The sequence below is a fragment of the Doryrhamphus excisus genome, linkage group LG1 (genome assembly GCF_037039965.1).
Source record: "Doryrhamphus excisus strain RoL-2023G ecotype Guam linkage group LG1, RoL_Dexc_Guam_v1.1, whole genome shotgun sequence".
NCBI classification, from domain to species: Eukaryota; Metazoa; Chordata; class Actinopteri; order Syngnathiformes; family Syngnathidae; genus Doryrhamphus; species Doryrhamphus excisus.
The window spans coordinates 26,059,487-26,079,839 of record NC_136357.1 but is presented as its reverse complement, the minus strand read 5'-3'; the positions used below and the strand labels follow the sequence as shown (position 1 = coordinate 26,079,839).

The window sequence follows — 20,353 nt, the reverse complement described above, 5'->3', positions numbered from 1 at the left end:
TTGCAGTGTAGGTGCTTAAGTAACAGCAGAACACTCCTGTCACATATAAAGGATCTTTGACTAGTGTGGTTGCAGTGTAGGCGCTTAAAAACAGCAGATCACTCTTGTCACATATAGAGGATCTTTGACTAGTGTGGTTGCAGTGTAGGTGCTTAAGTAACAGCAGAACACTCCTGTCACATATAAAGGATCTTTGACTAGTGTGGTTGCAGTGTAGGCGCTTAAAAACAGCAGATCACTCTTGTCACATATAGAGGATCTTTGACTGTGTGGTTGCAGTGTAGGTGCTTAAGTAACAGCAGATGACTCCTGTCACATATAAAGGATCTTTGACTAGTGTGGTTGCAGTGTAGGCACTTAAAAACAGCAGATCACTCTTGTCACATATAGAGGATCTTTGACTAGTGTGGTTGCAGTGTAGGTGCTTAAGTAACAGCAGAACACTCCTGTCACATATAAAGGATCTTTGACTAGTGTGGTTGCAGTGTAGGCGCTTAAAAACAGCAGATCACTCTTGTCACATATAGAGGATCTTTGACTGTGTGGTTGCAGTGTAGGTGCTTAATAACAGCAGATCCCTCCTGTCACATATAGAGGATCTTTGACTAGTGTGGTTGCAGTGTAGGTGCTTAAGTAACAGCAGAACACTCCTGTCACATATAAAGGATCTTTGACTAGTGTGGTTGCAGTGTAGGCGCTTAAAAACAGCAGATCACTCCTGTCACATATAGAGGATCTTTGACTAGTGTGGTTGCAGTGTAGGTGCTTAAGTAACAGCGGAACACTCCTGTCACATATAAAGGATCCTTGACTAGTGTGGTTGCAGTGTAGGTGCTTAAGTAACAGCGGAACACTCCTGTCACATATAAAGGATCTTTGACTGGTGTGGTTGCAGTGTAGGCGCTTAAAAACAGCAGATCACTCCTGTCACATATAGAGGATCTTTGACTAGTGTGGTTGTAGTGTAGGCGCTTAATAACAGCAAATCACTCCTGTCACATATAAAGGATCTTTGACTAGTGTGGTTGTAGTGTAGGCGCTTAATAACAGCAGATCACTCCTGTCACATATAGAGGATCTTTGACTAGTGTGGTTGTAGTGTAGGCGCTTAATAACAGCAGATCACTCCTGTCACATATAGAGGATCTTTGACTAGTGTGGTTGCAGTGTAGGCGCTTAAGTAACAGCAGATCACTCCTGTCACATATAGAGGATCTTTGACTGTTTTTTGGTAGCAGGTTTCTAAACACGGCAGAGCCCTCCTGTCACATAGAACATCTTTGTCAAGAATCTTTGCAGCAGGTTCCTTAAAAACAGCTTGCACTGTCACATATAGAGGATCTTTGACTTGTGATTTTTATTTAGCTACAGATTCCTAAAACTCCTGTCAAATGGACAGCGTAGCGTGACACTCTTGTCATATAAAGGATCTTTGCGTAACATTGTTTGGAATAGCTGTTTAAAAACAGAACGACATATATAGGATCTTTGACTGATGAGTTTGTAGGGAAGGATGGAGTGAAGGAGGGTGAGTGATGATGATGATGATGATGATGGTGATGGTGGTTTTGTAGGTGGGGGGAGGGGTCCACCCCTATAAGAGCGAGTGCCAGCATCCTCCACGTCGTCACAAACCCACGGCGCAAGGAGAGGAAACGTAACATCACACTGACAGCCCGCACCCGACGGACCCCTGAGGATTCTCACCCAACACGGGTAGGACTGCCGGGGGCTTTGGGGGGGGGGGGGGGGTGTTTGCACCCCAGCATGACCCTTGACCCCCTTGATGGTGCTTCACTGTTTGTTTTTTGCTTTTATTGAGCCGTTCATGTTTTATTTGCTCATTCCTCAACACTTTTTCTTGAAATATAATAATTAATAATATAATTCTACTACTTCACTGAATGTACTTCATTTCTAGTATTGTTCTTTGCCAGACTGTACTGACAATAACTACAATTACTGCCTTTTGACTGTAAACAATCATGTACTAATACATTATTCACATCTGGATGATTCAAAATAGATTTTTTTAAGATTTTTTTTTATAATGGAAGTAGGTTTAAACCCTCCTTTAAAGTTGAAATTCTCCTGTTATGTGAAAAAATGACGACATGAGCACCGGCTGTCATATCATAATTGTAAATATTTCCAATTTTTTTCAATGAAAGAACACAGAATGTGTCTTTATAGCATCCATTGAATTCTATTGTAGAAACTGCCTTCTAGAACTAAATGTAAACCCCCCAAAATGCAAACAATGTCAAGAGAAAAAGCGGAATTGTTGATTCTAGTAGCCAGCAGCTAGAGAAGAAGAAGACGTAGCAGGAAGGATTGCTGTTGTTATTATTATAAGGTGAGTATTCACACCTTAGATTCTGTTTCTTTAGAAAGAACACCTGAATATAAAAGTCCTGCACATTTTGTGGCAGAAATATCTACCAATTCCAACTCCCCAAGTGGAAAAAATCTTTTGGGGGACTTTTTGTATGAAAATAGACAAAATGGAGGAAGAATTAAGTTCAGGTTGGCGGCAAAACAGGTCATGTTAATCCAAAGATACAATCTTCCCAGCACAACGGGGTCCCCGCGCATCCTTTTTGTGCTGGGAAGACGTGACCTCAACGCCGCCCCCCCCCGGTGGGCCTCCTTTGTCACAACAGAGGAGTGTTGCATTCAGTGCGACCAACACTGTCTCATCGCGGGCAAAAGCATTAGTTATTAGGATTAGCCTCATGTCTTTTAACACTGCAATGTAGCTAATTCACCACTAGGGGGGAGCAGTGTGGGCCCTCAGGGGACTGTTTGCGGGGACTGTTCCACTGTTTGAGGAAACACTATGAAGTAATCCCTCGTTTATCGTGGCTAATCGGTTCCGATCAGTCAATTAGTCCTAATACATTTTAACATGATTAGAGCCCTCCAAACATGAAATAACACCCCTATAGTCACCTTTACACTCCTCCATCCATCCATTTTCCTCCGCTTATCCGGGTCGCGGGGGCAGCAGTCTCAGTAGGAAAGCAGCCCGGACTTCCCGGTCCCCGGCCACCTTCCTAATACATTTTAACATGATTAGAGCCCTCCAAACATGAAATAACACCCCTATAGTCACCTTTACACTCCTCCATCCATCCATTTTCCTCCGCTTATCCGGGTCGCAGGGGCAGTAGTCTCAGTAGGACAGCAGCCCGGACTTCCCGGTCCCCGGCCACCTTCCTAATACATTTTAACATGATTAGAGCCCTCCAAACATGAAATAACACCCCTATAGTCACCTTTACACTCCTCCATCCATCCATTTTCCTCCGCTTATCCGGGTCGCGGGGGCAGCAGTCTCAGTAGGACAGCAGCCCGGACTTCCCGGTCCCCGGCCACCTTCCTAATACATTTTAACATGATTAGAGTCCTCCAAACATGAAATAACACCCCTATAGTCACCTTTACACTCCTCCATCCATCCATTTTCCTCCGCCTATCCGGGTCGCGGCGGCAGCAGTTTCAGTAGGAAAGCCCGGACTTCCCGGTCCCCGGCCACCTTCCTAATACATTTTAACATGATTAGAGCCCTCCAAACATGAAATAACACCCATATAGTCACCTTTACACTCCTCCATCCATCCATTTTCCTCCGCTTATCCGGGTCGCGGGGGCAGCAGTCTCAGTAGGACAGCAGCCCGGACTTCCCGGTCACCGGCCACCTTCCTAATACATTTTAACATGATTAGAGCCCTCCAAACATGAAATAACACCCCTATAGTCACCTTTACACTCCTCCATCCATCCATTTTCCTCCGCTTATCCGGGTCGCGGGGGCAGCAGTCTCAGTAGGAAAGCAGCCCGGACTTCCCGGTCCCCGTCTTAATACATTTTAACATGATTAGAGCCCTCCAAATATGAAATAACACCCCTATAGTCACCTTTACACTCCTCCATCCATCCATTTTCCTCCACTTATCCGGGTGGCGGGGGCAGCAGTCTCAGTAGGAAAGCCCAGACTTCCTGGTCCCCGGCCACCTTCCTCATACATTTTCACATGATTAGAGCCCTCCAAACATGAAATAACACCCCTATAGTCACCTTTACACTCCTCCATCCATCTATTTTCCTCCGCTTATCCGGGTCGCGGGGGCAGCAGTCTCAGTAGGAAAGCAGCCCGGACTTCCCGGTCCCCGGCCACCTTCCTAATACATTTTAACATGATTAGAGCCCTCCAAACATGAAATAACACCCCTATAGTCACCTTTACACTCCTCCATCCATCCATTTTCCTCCTCTTATCCGGGTCGCGGGGGCAGCAGTCTCAGTAGGAAAGCAGCCCGGACTTCCCGGTCCGCGTCTTAATACATTTTAACATGATTAGAGCCCTCCAAATATGAAATAACACCCCTATAGTCACCTTTACACTCCTCCATCCATCCATTTTCCTCCACTTATCCGGGTGGCGGGGGCAGCCGTCTCAGTAGGAAAGCCCGGACTTCCTGGTCCCCGGCCACCTTCCTAATACATTTTCACATGATTAGAGCCCTCCAAACATGAAATAACACCCCTATAGTCACCTTTACACTCCTCCATCTATCCATTTTCCTCCGCTTATCCGGGTCGCGGGGGCAGTAGTCTCAGTAGGAAAGCCCAGACTTCCGGGTCCCCGGTCAACTTCCTACTACATTTTAACATGATTAGAGACCTCCAAATATGAAATAACACCCCTATAGTCACCTTTACACTCCTCCATCCATCCATTTTCCTCCGCTTATCCGGGTTGCGGGGGTCCCGGTCCCCGGCCACCTCCTCCAGCTCCACCGGGTGTTGTGCAGGAAGGACTGGAAGAAATGAGGATTTGTTGTTATGAAATATCCTGACATTGCTACTACCGAGAGAACCAGAGTATAGAGGGGCAGGAGCCACCTGGCGTGGCCCAGCATGGTGCACTGTATTCGGGGACACGCTACGAGGAGCCGCTGTGATGCCATGGAGGTCTCTGGTGAACCTTTTACACTTTTCAAACACTGATAAGAGTTGTTATTATGTTCCCTCATCATAATTAGCATGCGCCTCGTTAAAAAATAATTCTTCATTAGTTGGATTTGGTTTACTTTTCCTGCAACGGCATTGAAATTATTTGAGTACTTAGAGTACTTATTAGAGTACTTTGTACTCAGGCAGCATATCATGCGCTGTCCTTCATTAAGACACACATGACTTACACCACTTTCACGTCGATTTACACGAGGCGCAGGTGGCCGTTGGAAGCAGGCCATAATTGGAGGGAGGCTTTTATTGCCGAAATGCTAAAATTCTCCATAACATCAGTTTTTTGACTTATCACGGACCTTAATCACACCTTAGGGCAGGAATCGAACAGCGACGCGTCCATCGCTCCACAGCCACTCTACCGCCCCCCTCGGCGTCCAAACGACACCCAGGTGGAACTCTAACTCACATCGCTGATGGCGGCTTCGATTGGAGATGCGGCGCTCCGTCTAAATAGAAAGGGAAGGCCGCCATTAACGACGCCTCATCTCTCAGACCCGAACAAAGGAAATCAATAGCAGCGTGTCTGGTGTGACCCCGTGTGTGTGTGTGCGTGTGTGTGTGTGTGTAAGTGCTAACGGAGCCGAGGTGATTAGACTCATTGAACAGAGAAATGGATTTAGCTAGCATGGATAAAAAGACTCAATGACAGGATGAAATGTCAGTGGCGTGTATGAACATGTACTGCACAGAAAAAAAATAACAGGACAAAGATCCTTTACTTGATGAGAGTGCTCAAAAATAACAGGCCAAAATCCTCTTAGATCCTCTATATCTGACAGGAGCACTGCTGTTTTTAAGCACCAACTGCTAAAATGCTGCTCAAAGATCCTCTTCATCTGACAGGAGCGCTCTGCTGTTTTTAAGCACCAACTGCCAAAATGTTGCTGCAAGATCCTCTATACCTGACAGGAGTGCGCTACTGTTTTTAAGCACCAACTGCTAAAATGCTGCTCAAAGATCATCTATATCTGACAGGGGTGCTCTGCTGTTTTTAAGCACCAACTGCCAAAATGTTGCTCAAAGATCCTCTATATCTGACAGGAGCGCTCTGCTGTTTTTAAGCACCACCTGCTAAAATGCTGCTCAAAGATCATCTATATCTGACAGGAGTGCTCTGCTGTTTTTAAGCACCAACTGCCAAAATGTTGCTCAAAGATCCTCTATATCTGACAGGAGTGCGCTGCTGTTTTTAAGCACCAACTGCTAAAATGCTGCTCAAAGATCATCTATATCTGACAGGGGTGCTCTGTTGTTTTTAAGCACCAACTGCCAAAATGTTGCTCAAAGATCCTCTATATCTGACAGAGGTGCTCTGCTGTTTTTAAGCGCCAACTGCCAAAATGTTGCTCAAAGATCCTCTATATCTGACATGGGTGCTCTGCTGTTTTTAAGCGCCAACTACCAAAATGCTGCTGAAAGATCCTCTATATCTGACAGGAGCGCTCTGCTGTTTTTAAGCACCAACTGCCAAAATGCTGCTCAAAGATCCTCTATATCTGACAGGGGTGCTCTGCTGTTTTTAAGCGCCAACTACCAAAATGCTGCTCAAAGATCCTCTATATCTGACAGGGGTGCTCTGCTGTTTTTAAGCGCCAACTACCAAAATGCTGCTCAAAGATCCTCTATATGTGTTTTTAAGCGCCAACTACCAAAATGCTGCTCAAAGACCTTCTATATCTGACAGGGGTGCTCTGCTGTTTTTAAGCACCAACTGCTAAAATGCTGCTCAAAGATCCTCTATACCTGACAGGAGTGCTCTGCTGTTTTACAACACCTACTGCAAAAAAAAAAAACAAAACACAGGCAAAGAACAAAGATCCTTTACATGATGAGAGTGCTCTGCTGTTTTTGACAACCTAATATAAAAATAAAACACTAGTCTAAGATCCTCTATATCTGACAGGAGTGCTCTGCTGTCTTTCAGCACCTACTGCAAAAAAAACACGAGCTAAAGATCCTCTATGTGACAAGAGTGCTGTTTTTGAGAACCTACTTCAAAAAGTGCTAGTCTAAGATCCTCTATATCTGACAGGAGCACTCTGCCGTTTTCTGTTTTTAAGCACCAACTGCCAAAATGCTGCTCAAAGATCCTCTATATCTGACAGGAGTGCTCTGCTGTCTTTCAGCACCTACTGCAAAAAATAAAAATAAAAAATACAGTCCAAAGATCCTTTACGTGATGAAAGTGCTCTGCTGTTTTTGACAACCTAATATAAAAATAAAACACTAGTCTAAGATCCTCTATATCTGACAGGAGTGCTCTGCTGTCTTTCAGCACCTACTGCAAAAAAAAAGCCCGGGCTAAAGATCCTCTATGTGACGAGAGTGCTGTTCTTGAGAACCTACTTCAAAAAGTGCTAGTCTAAGATCCTCTATATCTGACAGGAGCACTCTGCCGTTTTTAAGCACCCACTGCCAAAATGCTTCTCAAAGATCCTCTATATCTGACAGGAGTGCTCTGTTGTCTTTCAGCACTTTCTGAAAAAAAAAGGAAAATAAAAAAAAACACAGTCCAAAGATCCTTTACGTGATGAGAGTGCTCTGCTGTTTTTGACAACCTAATTGAAATAAACACTAGTCTAAGATCCTCTATATCTGACAGGAGTGCTCTGCTGTCTTTCAGCACCTACTGCAAAAACCACAGGCTAAAGATCCTCTACTGCAAATGACTAGTCAAAGATCCTCTATATGATCCTTTCCTATCAGCCAAAGACGTGCGTATTGTTTTTAAAGATGCTTTCTCCCTGTTTAAAAGGCGTGCGCTCGATAGGAAGTAAAGGGATGTTATTATGCTGCCGTCTGACGACTGACAGGAAGAGGTGATTTTCTACAAAGTTCCAATCAAGCTGATTGGTGCGATGGATCGGCCAGTCGGCTATCAATACTCCATACAAAGACAGCTGAGGAGGATGGGTATACTTTAGACTCCGCCTACTCAACCTTGACGTCTTGACTTTCTTTACACACACACACACACACACACACACACACACTCGAATCAAAGATCCTCTATTTGTCAGGATCACTCTGCTATTTTTAAGGATCTACTGCCAAAACTCCAGAGATCCTCTATATAAGGACCTGCTGGGGGAGAACACTAAAACCAATCAAAGATCCTCAATCTGACAGGAGCACTCTACTGTTTTGAAAGACCTGCACAAACACGAGTCATAGATCCCCTATTAAAAGAGAGTGCTCTGTTATTTTTTTTTACAGACGTACTGTAAAAAAAACAGAAATCAAAGATCCTCTATATAATCTTTATCAAAGATCCTATACATGAAAAGAGTGCTCTGCTTTTTTAAGAACCTGAAATACTGATCAAAGATCCTCTATACGGCAGGAGTGGTCTGGAATTGTTTTAAGGAGGTGCCGGAAAAAACTCTAATCAAAGATCCTCTATAGTGCGGGCGCACTCTACTGTTTTGAAAGACCTGCACAAACACGAGTCATAGATCCCCTATTAAAAGAGAGTGCTCTGTTATTTTTTTTTACAGACGTACTGTAAAAAAACAGAAATCAAAGATCCTCTATATAATCTTTATCAAAGATCCTATACATGATAAGAGTGCTCTGCTTTTTTAAGAACCTGAAATACTGATCAAAGATCCTCTATACGGCAGGAGTGGTCTGGAATTGTTTTAAGGAGCTACCGGAAAAAACTCTAATCAAAGATCCTCTATAGTGCGGGCGCACTCTACTGTTTTGAAAGACCTGCACAAACACGAGTCATAGATCCCCTATTAAAAGAGAGTGCTCTGTTATTTTTTTTTTTACGGACGTACTGTAAAAAAAAACAGAAATCAAAGATCCTCTATATAATCTTTATCAAAGATCCTATACATGAAAAGAGTGCTCTGCTTTTTTAAGAACCTGAAATACTGATCAAAGATCCTCTATACGGCAGGAGTGGTCTGGAATTGTTTTAAGGAGCCCGGAAAAAACTCTAATCAAAGATCCTCTATAGTGCGGGCGCACTCTACTGTTTTGAAAGACCTGCACAAACACGAGTCATAGATCCCCTATTAAAAGAGAGTGCTCTGTTATTTTTTTTTACAGACGTACTGTAAAAAAAACAGAAATCAAAGATCCTCTATATAATCTTTATCAAAGATCCTATACATGAAAAGAGTGCTCTGCTTTTTTAAGAACCTGAAATACTGATCAAAGATCCTCTATACGGCAGGAGTGGTCTGGAATTGTTTTAAGGAGGTACCGGAAAAAACTCTAATCAAAGATCCTCTATAGTGCGGGCGCACTCTACTGTTTTGAAAGACCTGCACAAACACGAGTCATAGATCCCCTATCAAACGAGAGTGCTCTGTTTTTTTTTTTACAGACGTACTGTAAAAAAACAGAAATCAAAGATCCTCTATATAATCTTTATCAAAGATCCTATACATGATAAGAGTGCTCTGCTTTTTTAAGAACCTGAAATACTGATCAAAGATCCTCTATACGACAGGAGTGGTCTGGAATTGTTTTAAGGAGGTACCGGAAAAACTCAAATCAAAGATCCTCTATAGTGCGGGCGCACTCTACTGTTTTGAAAGACCTGCACAAACACGAGTCATAGATCCCCTATTAAAAGAGAGTGCTCTGTTATTTTTTTTTTTACAGACGTACTGTAAAAAAAACAGAAATCAAAGATCCTCTATATAATCTTTATCAAAGATCCTATACATGATAAGAGTGCTCTGCTTTTTTAAGAACCTGAAATACTGATCAAAGATCCTCTATACGGCAGGAGTGGTCTGGAATTGTTTTAGGGAGCTACCGGAAAAAACTCTAATCAAAGATCCTCTATAGTGCGGGCGCACTCTACTGTTTTGAAAGACCTGCACAAACACGAGTCATAGATCCCCTATTAAAAGAGAGTGCTCTGTTATTTTTTTTTACAGACGTACTGTAAAAAAACAGAAATCAAAGATCCTCTATATAATCTTTATCAAAGATCCTATACATGATAAGAGTGCTCTGCTTTTTTAAGAACCTGAAATACTGATCAAAGATCCTCTATACGGCAGGAGTGGTCTGGAATTGTTTTAAGGAGCTACCGGAAAAAACTCTAATCAAAGATCCTCTATAGTGCGGGCGCACTCTACTGTTTTGAAAGACCTGCACAAACACGAGTCATAGATCCCCTATTAAAAGAGAGTGCTCTGTTATTTTTTTTTTTTACGGACGTACTGTAAAAAAACAGAAATCAAAGATCCTCTATATAATCTTTATCAAAGATCCTATACATGAAAAGAGTGCTCTGCTTTTTTAAGAACCTGAAATACTGATCAAAGATCCTCTATACGACAGGAGTGGTCTGGAATTGTTTTAAGGAGCTACCGGAAAAAACTCTAATCAAAGATCCTCTATAGTGCGGGCGCACTCTACTGTTTTGAAAGACCTGCACAAACACGAGTCATAGATCCCCTATTAAAAGAGAGTGCTCTGTTATTTTTTTTTTTTACGGACATACTGTAAAAAAAACAGAAATCAAAGATCCTCTATATAATCTTTATCAAAGATCCTATACATGAAAAGAGTGCTCTGCTTTTTTAAGAACCTGAAATACTGATCAAAGATCCTCTATACGGCAGGAGTGGTCTGGAATTGTTTTAAGGAGCTACCGGAAAAAACTCTAATCAAAGATCCTCTATAGTGCGGGCGCACTCTACTGTTTTGAAAGACCTGCACAAACACGAGTCATAGATCCCCTATTAAAAGAGAGTGCTCTGTTATTTTTTTTTTACGGACGTACTGTAAAAAAAACAGAAATCAAAGATCCTCTATATAATCTTTATCAAAGATCCTATACATGAAAAGAGTGCTCTGCTTTTTTAAGAACCTGAAATACTGATCAAAGATCCTCTATACGGCAGGAGTGGTCTGGAATTGTTTTAAGGAGGTACCGGAAAAAACTCTAATCAAAGATCCTCTATAGTGCGGGCGCACTCTACTGTTTTGAAAGACCTGCACAAACACGAGTCATAGATCCCCTATTTAAAGAGAGTGCTCTGTTATTTTTTTTACAGACGTACTGTAAAAAAAACAGAAATCAAAGATCCTCTATATAATCTTTATCAAAGATCCTATACATGAAAAGAGTGCTCTGCTTTTTTAAGAACCTGAAATACTGATCAAAGATCCCCTATACGGCAGGAGTGGTCTGGAATTGTTTTAAGGAGCTACCGGAAAAACTCAAATCAAAGATCCTATATAGTGCGGGCGCACTCTACTGTTTTGAAGGACCTACGTATTCTGTCAAAACTCCTTGTCAAAGATCCTTTATAAGACAGGAACCCTCTGTTAGGTTAAAGAAGCTCACAGCCCTTCCATGCCGGCTGCACTCTTGCAGCCTTGCAAGACACAATTGTGTCACTTTTGTCGCTATTGACAGTTTCAGCGGCCACCATCAATGAACTCTGAATTCACAATTAAAGAGAACACGTCGGAATTTGTTTTTGCACTCAGTGAACCGCAGTTCCCCGGTGCTGGCAGCACTCGTGTTGCCCTGTAAAAAAATAGCACAAATGGAGTTACTGACACCGCTATGAAGAAACACGCTGATCATGCACTTATTATGATATTAATAATGGGATTTTTTTTTTTTTTTTGTGAGGACGCAAAATAGAAGAAAATAACGTTTGTTTGTTTGTTTTACCTGATTGGAGGAAGAAGACGATGACTAAAAGTGTTTTGACTCATTTAACAAACTCATTAAGTCCTTTAATTGAGGCCTGGGTTAATGCTTCTGGCGGCGCCACTGACTCATTCCTCCACTCCACATAAACATGAAATACTACATAAACACTAAAACACACACACACACACACACACATGAAGTCGTACGTACACACACACATCATGACAACCAGGCCAGCAGCAGGTTGCCATTATCTACGTTAGCGATGCGGCACAAAAGTGAAAGTCATTGGTCTTCCACAACAAATCAGCCTTTCATATCCAAGCATGTACTCTGACTGGGGGTAATCGCTTCACATACAAAGTGTCATTGCACGAGTGCCACCAGCACCTACATATGGGGAGCAGTGGTTCACCGAGGTGCTACACGAAATTCCAACATGTACTGTGACATTGTGAAGCAGAGCAGCATTGTCTCTATTGGGAAGCTTTGACAAAGTCGAACAAAAAGGTGCACTCGTGCAGCCCCAGGCCATCGCCATGCTTGACTGGAGATAAGAGACAATTATCTCGCCAAAAGACTACAAAAAGTTGCAAGTTGCAATTTAAGGGGCCGAGTGTTTCTGATGTGCAGATAGTGGAACCGCAGCTCCCGAGTGCCAGCAGCACTGGGGAGCAGTGGTTCACCGAGGTTCTACACGAAATTCCAACATGTACTGTGACATTGTGAAGCAGAACAGCATTGTCTCTATTGGGAAGCTTCGACAAAGTCGAACAAAAAGGTGCACTCGTGCAGCCCCAGGCCATCGCCATGCAAGTTGCAATTTAAGGGGCCGAGTGTTTCTGATGTGCAGATAGTGGAACCGCAGCTCCCTAGTGCCAGCAGCATTTGTGTAGCCAAGCACTTATTTTTCGGTATTTTGTCAAGATTAGTGGATCTTGCATGGCTACACAAATGCTGCTGCCACTAGGGAGCTACGGTTTCGGTATCTGTAACATCAAAAGCACTCGGCCACATAAATTGCCAACAGCGACAGAACTAGTGACTTCATCTGATCTTTTGGAGAGATGAAATATTTAGGCTGAACAAATGCAGCTGGCACTGGGGAGCTGCGGTTCTGTAACATCAAAAACACATAGCCACTTACATTTCCAACAGCGACAAAACTAGCGACCCTTTGTAGTATTTTGGAGATAAATTGCATCCTGTCTGCAGTCAAGCACGGAGGTGGTGTTACGGTCTGGGGCTGCACGAGTGCACCTTTTTGTTCACTTAGTTGAAGTTTCCCAAGGGAGATGATCAGGCTCTTCTTCACAATGTCACAGTACTTGTCGGCATTCGCGTTCACCCTCAATGAACCGCAGTTCCCCTTTGCCGGCAGCACTCGTGCAGCCCCAGACCATGATGTTACAATAGCTGTTATCTTGCTAGACACTTGGCGGATATTTGGCTACTGGTAGCCCATGATGCACATTATTGCTGTGTTGAATGTGACTTCCTGTTGAATAGACATGACTGTCGGCGTTTTTGACCGCCATTTCCTGCCGTTAGTAAGTGTTTTTAGCGTCTCTGTGATAGCGATATATCCCGGGGGGCCCCCATGACGCTAATGAATGAGCTTTTAATGACGTGATTAAGCAGCGAGTAAAGCAGTTCATTACGCCGTGACCGTCAAGGTCTCGCAAGCTGGACCGCAGGATAAGCGGCGTCTGCTTCATGAAAAAAAAACGTCAACAAATCCCGGCCTTGTTAGCGCGCCCACCCATCTCCTCCGCGTGCTAGCAAGGCGAGAAAAGGTGTTTGCGTTGCCGAACATGAAGAAAATGTTCCTTGGGTAATTCTCTTATCGAGTATTTTTCTACATGATGACTTTTTCCTCTCATCAAGAGCAGCCCGCCTCCAAATAAATGACTTCCGGCCGCCTAAAGCCGGATTATTCACGCGCGGTTGAACGTCGCCGCCGCCGCTTTTCGTTTTATTTAGTGGACGCTCTGCTCGTTATGAGCAAACCTTAACTGCTGGCCGCGCCGTGCAAGCTTCCTGTTCCTGGAATTACCTCCCATTTACTTGCAAGGCCGAAGCCTCTCTTGTATACTACAGCAGATGTTTCTAAAAACATCACAGCGCTCTCAAATAGAGGATCTTTGACTAATGTTTTGCCAATAGCTTCGTAAAACAAAATAGCGCTTTTCACACAAAAAAACAACAAACAATCCCATTATTAATATCATAATAAGTGCATGATCAGCGTGTTTCTTCATAGCGGTGTCAGTAACTCCATTTGTGCTATTTTTTACACGGTTTAGGGCGACACGAGTGCTGCCAGCACCGGGGAACTGCGGTTCACTGAGTGCAAAAACAAATTCCAACGTGTTCTCTTTAATTGTGAATTCAGAGTTCATTGATGGTGGCCGTTGAAACTGTCAATAGCGACAAAAGTGAGACAATTGTGTCTTGCAAGGCAGCAAGAGTGCAGCCGGCATGGAAGGGCTGTGGTTTACAGAAGGGGGAAATGTGAATTCCAACATGGCATTGAAACTGTCAATAGCAGCATAACTTGTGACATTTTTGTGTCTTTCGGTGAGACAGTTGTGTCTTGCAAGGCTGCAAGAGTGCAGCCAGCATGGAGGGGGGGCTATGATTTACAGAAGGGGAAAATATGAATTCCAACGTGGCATTGAAACTGTCAATACCAGCATAACTTGTGACGTTTTCGTGTCTTTTGGCGAGACAGCTGTGTCTTGCAAGGCTGCAAGAGTGCAGCCAGCATGGGGGGGGGGGGGGGCTGTGGTTCACAGAAGGGGGAAATATAAATTCCAACGTAGCATTGAAACTGTCAATAGCAGCATACCTCGTGACGTTTTCGTGTCTTTCGGTGAGACAGTTGTGTCTTGCAAGGCTGCAAGAGTGCAGCCAGCATGGGGGGGGGCTGTGGTTCACAGAAGGGGGAAATATGAATTCCAACGTGGCATTGAAACTGTCAATAGCAGCATAACTCGTGACGTTTTCGTGTCTTTTGGCGAGACAGCTGTGTCTTGCAAGGCTGCAAGAGTGCAGCCAGCATGGGGGGGGGGCTGTGGTTCACAGAAGGGGGAAATATAAATTCCAACGTAGCATTGAAACTGTCAATAGCAGCATAACTCGTGACGTTTTCGTGTCTTTCGGTGAGACAGTTGTGTCTTGCAAGGCTGCAAGAGTGCAGCCAGCATGGGGGGGTCTGTGGTTCACAGAAGGGGGAAATATAAATTCCAACGTAGCATTGAAACTGTCAATAGCAGCATAACTCGTGACGTTTTCGTGTCTTTCGGTGAGACAGTTGTGTCTTGCAAGGCTGCAAGAGTGCAGCCAGCATGGGGGGGGGCTGTGGTTTACAGAAGGGGGAAATATGGGTTCCAACATGGCATTGAAACTGTCAATAGCAGCATAACTCGTGACGTTTTCGTGTCTTTCGGTGAGACAGTTGTGTCTTGCAAGGCTGCAAGAGTGCAGCCAGCATGGGGGGGGCTGTGGTTCACAGAAGGGGGAAATATAAATTCCAACGTAGCATTGAAACTGTCAATAGCAGCATAACTCGTGACGTTTTCGTGTCTTTCGGTGAGACAGTTGTGTCTTGCAAGGCTGCAAGAGTGCAGCCAGCATGGGGGGGGGGGGGGGCTGTGGTTTACAGAAGGGGGAAATATGGGTTCCAACATGGCATCGAAACTGTCAATAGCAGCATAACTTGTGACGTTTTCGTGTCTTTTGGTGAGACAGTTGTGTCTTACAAGGCTGCAAGAGTGCAGCCAGCATAGAGGCATAGAGGAGGTGGGGGGGGGTTGTGGTTCACAGAATGGCATTGAAACTGTCTGGAACAAAACCTGTGACTTTTTCAGGTCTTTTTTTAAAAAAATCAGAATTGTGTCTTGCTTAGGTTGAAGCATGGCTGCATGAGTGCTGCCGACCCTGCGGAGCCGTGGTTCACGGAGCGGGAAGGCGAGTTCCACAATGAAAGCCTACTGTGACTTTGTGAAGCACAGAAGGATCCCTTGTTATTACTGATTGAGTTTAAAGGCACCATGCAGCATATCATGCATTGTCCTTGTCCTGTCGAGGACACTGAAGTATCCATTTTGGTGACTTTTAAATCACCTAAAGTGACTTTCTCTGGTCTTTTGGAGTCTTAATATCAATTATAATAATAATAATAATAATCATAATGATTATTAGTCATGACAAGTGCATGATGCACAGCTTCTTCAATGGTGTCATCAACTCCATTTGTGCGTTTGCTGCGGGCCGTGATGAGTCAAGATGTCAGCACTTAATAAGGTGTATTGTTCTCGGTGAAAAGCCCTGAAGGTGCACAACAAAGAACCTCCAAACCGAGGCAACATCCCAAAAGTAAGCTAAATCCAAGGCGTGACTGCATTACAAATGTTTTTGTTTTCTGGTGCTGCAGACGGTGAGACCATGAAGACGGTGGTGGCGCTGCTGCTGCTTTGTGTGTGTGACGCCGCACACGCCGACTGTCAGGATGACTGCTTGTCCTGCAGCCAACTTCTGCCCAAGCAGCTCACATTCAACACCATGGTGAGGCAACGCACACATGTACTGTATATACGCAGTATGTAGTATATACTACATACTATATACTGTATACAGGAGTATAGAGGGCAAATTCACTTGCTGATTAGACTACTGTTACTGTTACTGTTAGAGCGTCATTAAAAAGTCATTTTACAGAAAAAGTGATACCCGGCAGAGCTATAGACTGCATTTTAAGATGTGTAGCGAAGCCTTGTAAATATATTTTTCGGGTTTGGTGCTCATAAACAGGTTGTGGAGACACACGTTACTTTTAGAACATCATTAAAAAGTCATTTTACAGAAAAAGTGATACCCGGCAGAGCTATAGACTGCATTTTAAGATGTGTAGCGAAGCCCGGCTCGTATCTTTCTCACCATTGGTGCTCATAAACAGGTTATGGGAACACACGTTACTGTTAGGACATCATGAAAAAGTCATTTTATAGAAAAAGTGATACCCGGCAGAGCTATAGGCTGCATTTTAAGATGTGTAGCGAAGCCTTGTAAATATATTTCTCAGGTTTGGTGCTCATAAACAGGTTGTGGAGACACACGTTACTGTTAGAACATCATTAAAAAGTCATTTTACAGAAAAAGTGATACCCGGCAGAGCTATAGGCTGCATTTTAAGATGTGTAGCGAAGCCTTGTAAATATATTTTTCGGGTTTGGTGCTCATAAACAGGTTGTGGAGACACACGTTACTGTTAGAACATCATTAAAAAGTCATTTTACAGAAAAAGTGATACCCGGCAGAGCTATAGACTGCATTTTAAGATGTGTAGCGAAGCCCGGCTCGTATCTTTCTCACCATTGGTGCTCATAAACAGGTTATGGGAACACACGTTACTGTTAGGACATCATGAAAAAGTCATTTTACAGAAAAAGTGATACCCGGCAGAGCTGTAGACTGCATTTTAAGATGTGTAGCGAAGCCTTGTAAATATATTTCTTGGGTTTGGTGCTCATAAACAGGTTGTGGGGACACACGTTACTGTTAGGACATCATTAAAAAGTCATTTTACAGAAAAAGTGATACCCGGCAGAGCTATAGACTGCATTTTAAGATGTGTAGCGAAGCCTTGTGAATCTATTTCTCGGGTTTGGGGCTCATAAACAGGTTGTGGGGACACATGTTACTGTTAGGACATCATTAAAAAGTCATTTTGCATCAAAGCTGATACCCGGCAGAGCTATAGACTGCATTTTAAGATGTGTAGCGAAGCCTTGTGAATCTATTTCTCGGGTTTGGGGCTCATAAACAGGTTGTGGGGACACACGTTACTGTTAGGACATCATTAAAAAGTCATTTTGCATGAAAGGTGATAGCTGGCAGAGCTATAGACTGCATTTTAAGACGCGTAGCGAAGCCTGGTTCATATTTCCCCTACATTTAGTGCTCATAAACAGGCTGCGGGGACACGTCCACTGTTAGAACATTACTGAGTTAGTTAATAATGTTATTTTAACATGTGTAGCAAAGCCTACGAGGGTTTATGAAGCGAGGGCGTGAGGACAAAACCTGATTTTCTTTCCCAGGAGTGTCTCCTTGAGTGTGAAGCCAACGCCTCCCCAGCATCCTCTTGGGACGCCTGCCGTGGCTCCTTGTCTCTTTCATCGATGCCCAAAAGGTCTCAGGAGGAGGTGGAGGCCTTCTTTCCTGCAGAGGACGAGGAAGAGGCGGAGCAGGAAGGGGAGACACTGCCTTGGGCCTTGCCGAGGTTGCATCACTTGACCCGGGCGCTCGGGCTGGACGAGCGGGTGGCGGGTGGCGACGATACCCACGCCGCTCCGTCCCTGGAGTACGAGTACGAGGACTCTGACGACGACAAGGCCGCGAACGGCATCTCCAAGAGGTTCGGCGGTTTCGTCAAGGGGAGGCACGGCTACAGGAAGCTGATGTCTCCGGCCAGGTCGTACCAGAAGCGGTACGGCGGCTTCATCGGCATCCGGAAGTCGGCGCGCAAGTGGAACAACCAAAAACGCTTCAGCGAGTTCCTGAAACAGTACCTGGGCATGAGCGCCCGCGCCACAGAGTACAACAGCGTGTCGGAGGAGCTCAGCCAACAGAACGAAGTGTAGTTCAGCTCCGCAGCTCCGCTCTACTCGTTTCCTCTCAGCTTCTTCTCCATCTTTGTCTCTTCTTCTCCTTTTCCTGCCTGCACCTGATTTGCTTATCACATCTCTATATTGCTTTATATCCACCATACATATCCGCACGTGTATCCATACGTCTCTATATCCTACACAAGCTTTTATATGCGACTAAATATGACTACAACACACCGGGAACAGTCGCTATTCCGTATTCACTATCCCATTTTTTTAGAATATGTTCTTTATTCATGAGAGAATGCAGTTTTCGTACTCAAATAGAGGATCTTTGACTAGCATTTGTGATCCAGGAGGATCACTCGCAGGATATAGAGGATCTTTGACAAGAGATTTTTCTTTTTTTGCAACCAAACTATACGTTGTCATATGTACAAGAATGAGGCATAGGGCCCCCCCCCTCCCCCGCCAGAGAAAGGACAGCGAGAGTCGGCAGGAGCAGAAATAAGGCATACAGACACAGATGCGATAAAGTCAATATTATCTATGAAATATATCACATAACTGAAAATACTAGAAATGTCTAGTGGTTAGCACGCAGACCTCACAGCTAGGAGACCAGGGTTCAATTCCACCCTCGGGCATCTCTGTGTGGAGTTTGCATGTTCTCCCCGGTGCATGCGTGGGTTTTCTCCGGGTACTCCGGTTTCCTCCCACATTCCAAAAAACATGCTAGGTTAATTGGCGACTCCAAATTGTCCATAGGTATGACTGTGAGTGTGAATGGTTGTTTGTCTATATGTGCCCTGTGATTGGCTGGCGACCAGTCCAGGGTGTACCCCGCCTCTCGCCCAAAGACAGCTCTAGCACCCCGCCCCCGCGATCCAAACTAAATTTCAAGACCGGACAAACGAAAAACTGGCAATACGGAATTATTCCAACAAGTGAAAGAACAACTCGGGGGGAGTTTTACTGGGCATGCCCTATTGACTATTCTGGTTGATTATAGCGACGCATGTAGACAAGAGATTGGAATATTCCTTTCCATGTATACCATTGTTTCCGGAAAAGTCATTCGGAAAGAGAAAAACTCTAAACTACATAAACTACATGTTTACATGTAGCCATGTTGTTCTTCCCCGTGCATGCGTGGGTTTTCTCCGGGTACTCCGATTTTCCTCCCACATTCCAAAAACATGCTAGGTTAATTGGCCTGTTGGTGGCAACACCTAGCTCGTTGGTGGCAACACCTAGCTCGTTCCTCCTATAGACTTAGTGATGTTTTCCAATGTAAAAAAAAAACGTGCCGTGGCTCAAAAAAGGTTGAAAAACACTGATCTATGAAATATATCACATCACGAACACCGTACCACATTGCCACTCATGCAACATGGCCGCTTGCGGCATCATTTCCTGCACTCTGCTATCCCCTGGTGGTAGAACAATCATCACCGTCATATGGCTTTTCTTCTTCGTGATTAGTGGCAAACGGATGTAAACGGCCGCTAAAAAGCGTTTATTCACTACTAAGTCAAAGAGTGAGGAGGTTTTAATTCCAGCAATCATGAGGAATTGTGTTTGCTATTTTGAACTGTCACCCGTGGTTCATTGTGTGTGTAAATAGCTCATCAGTAATAAATCTAGTTTATTATTTCCTTTGTGGCTTGTCATGCAGCAAATGATTCATGTGTCTTGGGGTGTGTTTTTGTTCTCGCTTTAAAAAGAACCTTCTCTCAGTAAGCTGCCCTGATTGAGCGACTGATATGTATATAATTTATCATATAAATCACTACACAATCATATATATATTGAATATAATTTATCATATACATTTGAATGAGTGTAAATATTAATACAAGGTATCTGCATATGTATAATACATATTTATGGATGTTATTCTAAAGGATTAACATAAAATCCTTCAGATCTGATTTGGTTTTAAACAATAAAAAGAGAAGTGACACTTCTTTTTATACTAATTCGAATGTATATTCATGTGAATTACGCAGTTTTAATATAGACACAGAAGAACTACAAATATAAGCAATATCTGTCATAA

The 20,353-nt window shown here is 43.8% G+C and overlaps 1 protein-coding gene across 1 annotated transcript; it reads left to right on the top strand.

Annotated features, from left to right (window-relative positions):
* Positions 1 to 1,567: 1,567 nt before the first annotated feature.
* On the top strand, positions 1,568 to 19,527 carry pnoca (prepronociceptin a). The gene is made up of 3 exons (XM_058078878.2): positions 1,568 to 1,716; positions 16,116 to 16,246; positions 17,782 to 19,527. Exons 2-3 carry the CDS (start codon positions 16,127 to 16,129, stop codon positions 18,322 to 18,324), a joined length of 663 nt encoding a protein of 220 aa, XP_057934861.2. The 5' UTR covers positions 1,568 to 1,716; positions 16,116 to 16,126; the 3' UTR covers positions 18,325 to 19,527.
* The last annotated feature ends 826 nt before the right edge of the window (positions 19,528 to 20,353 follow it).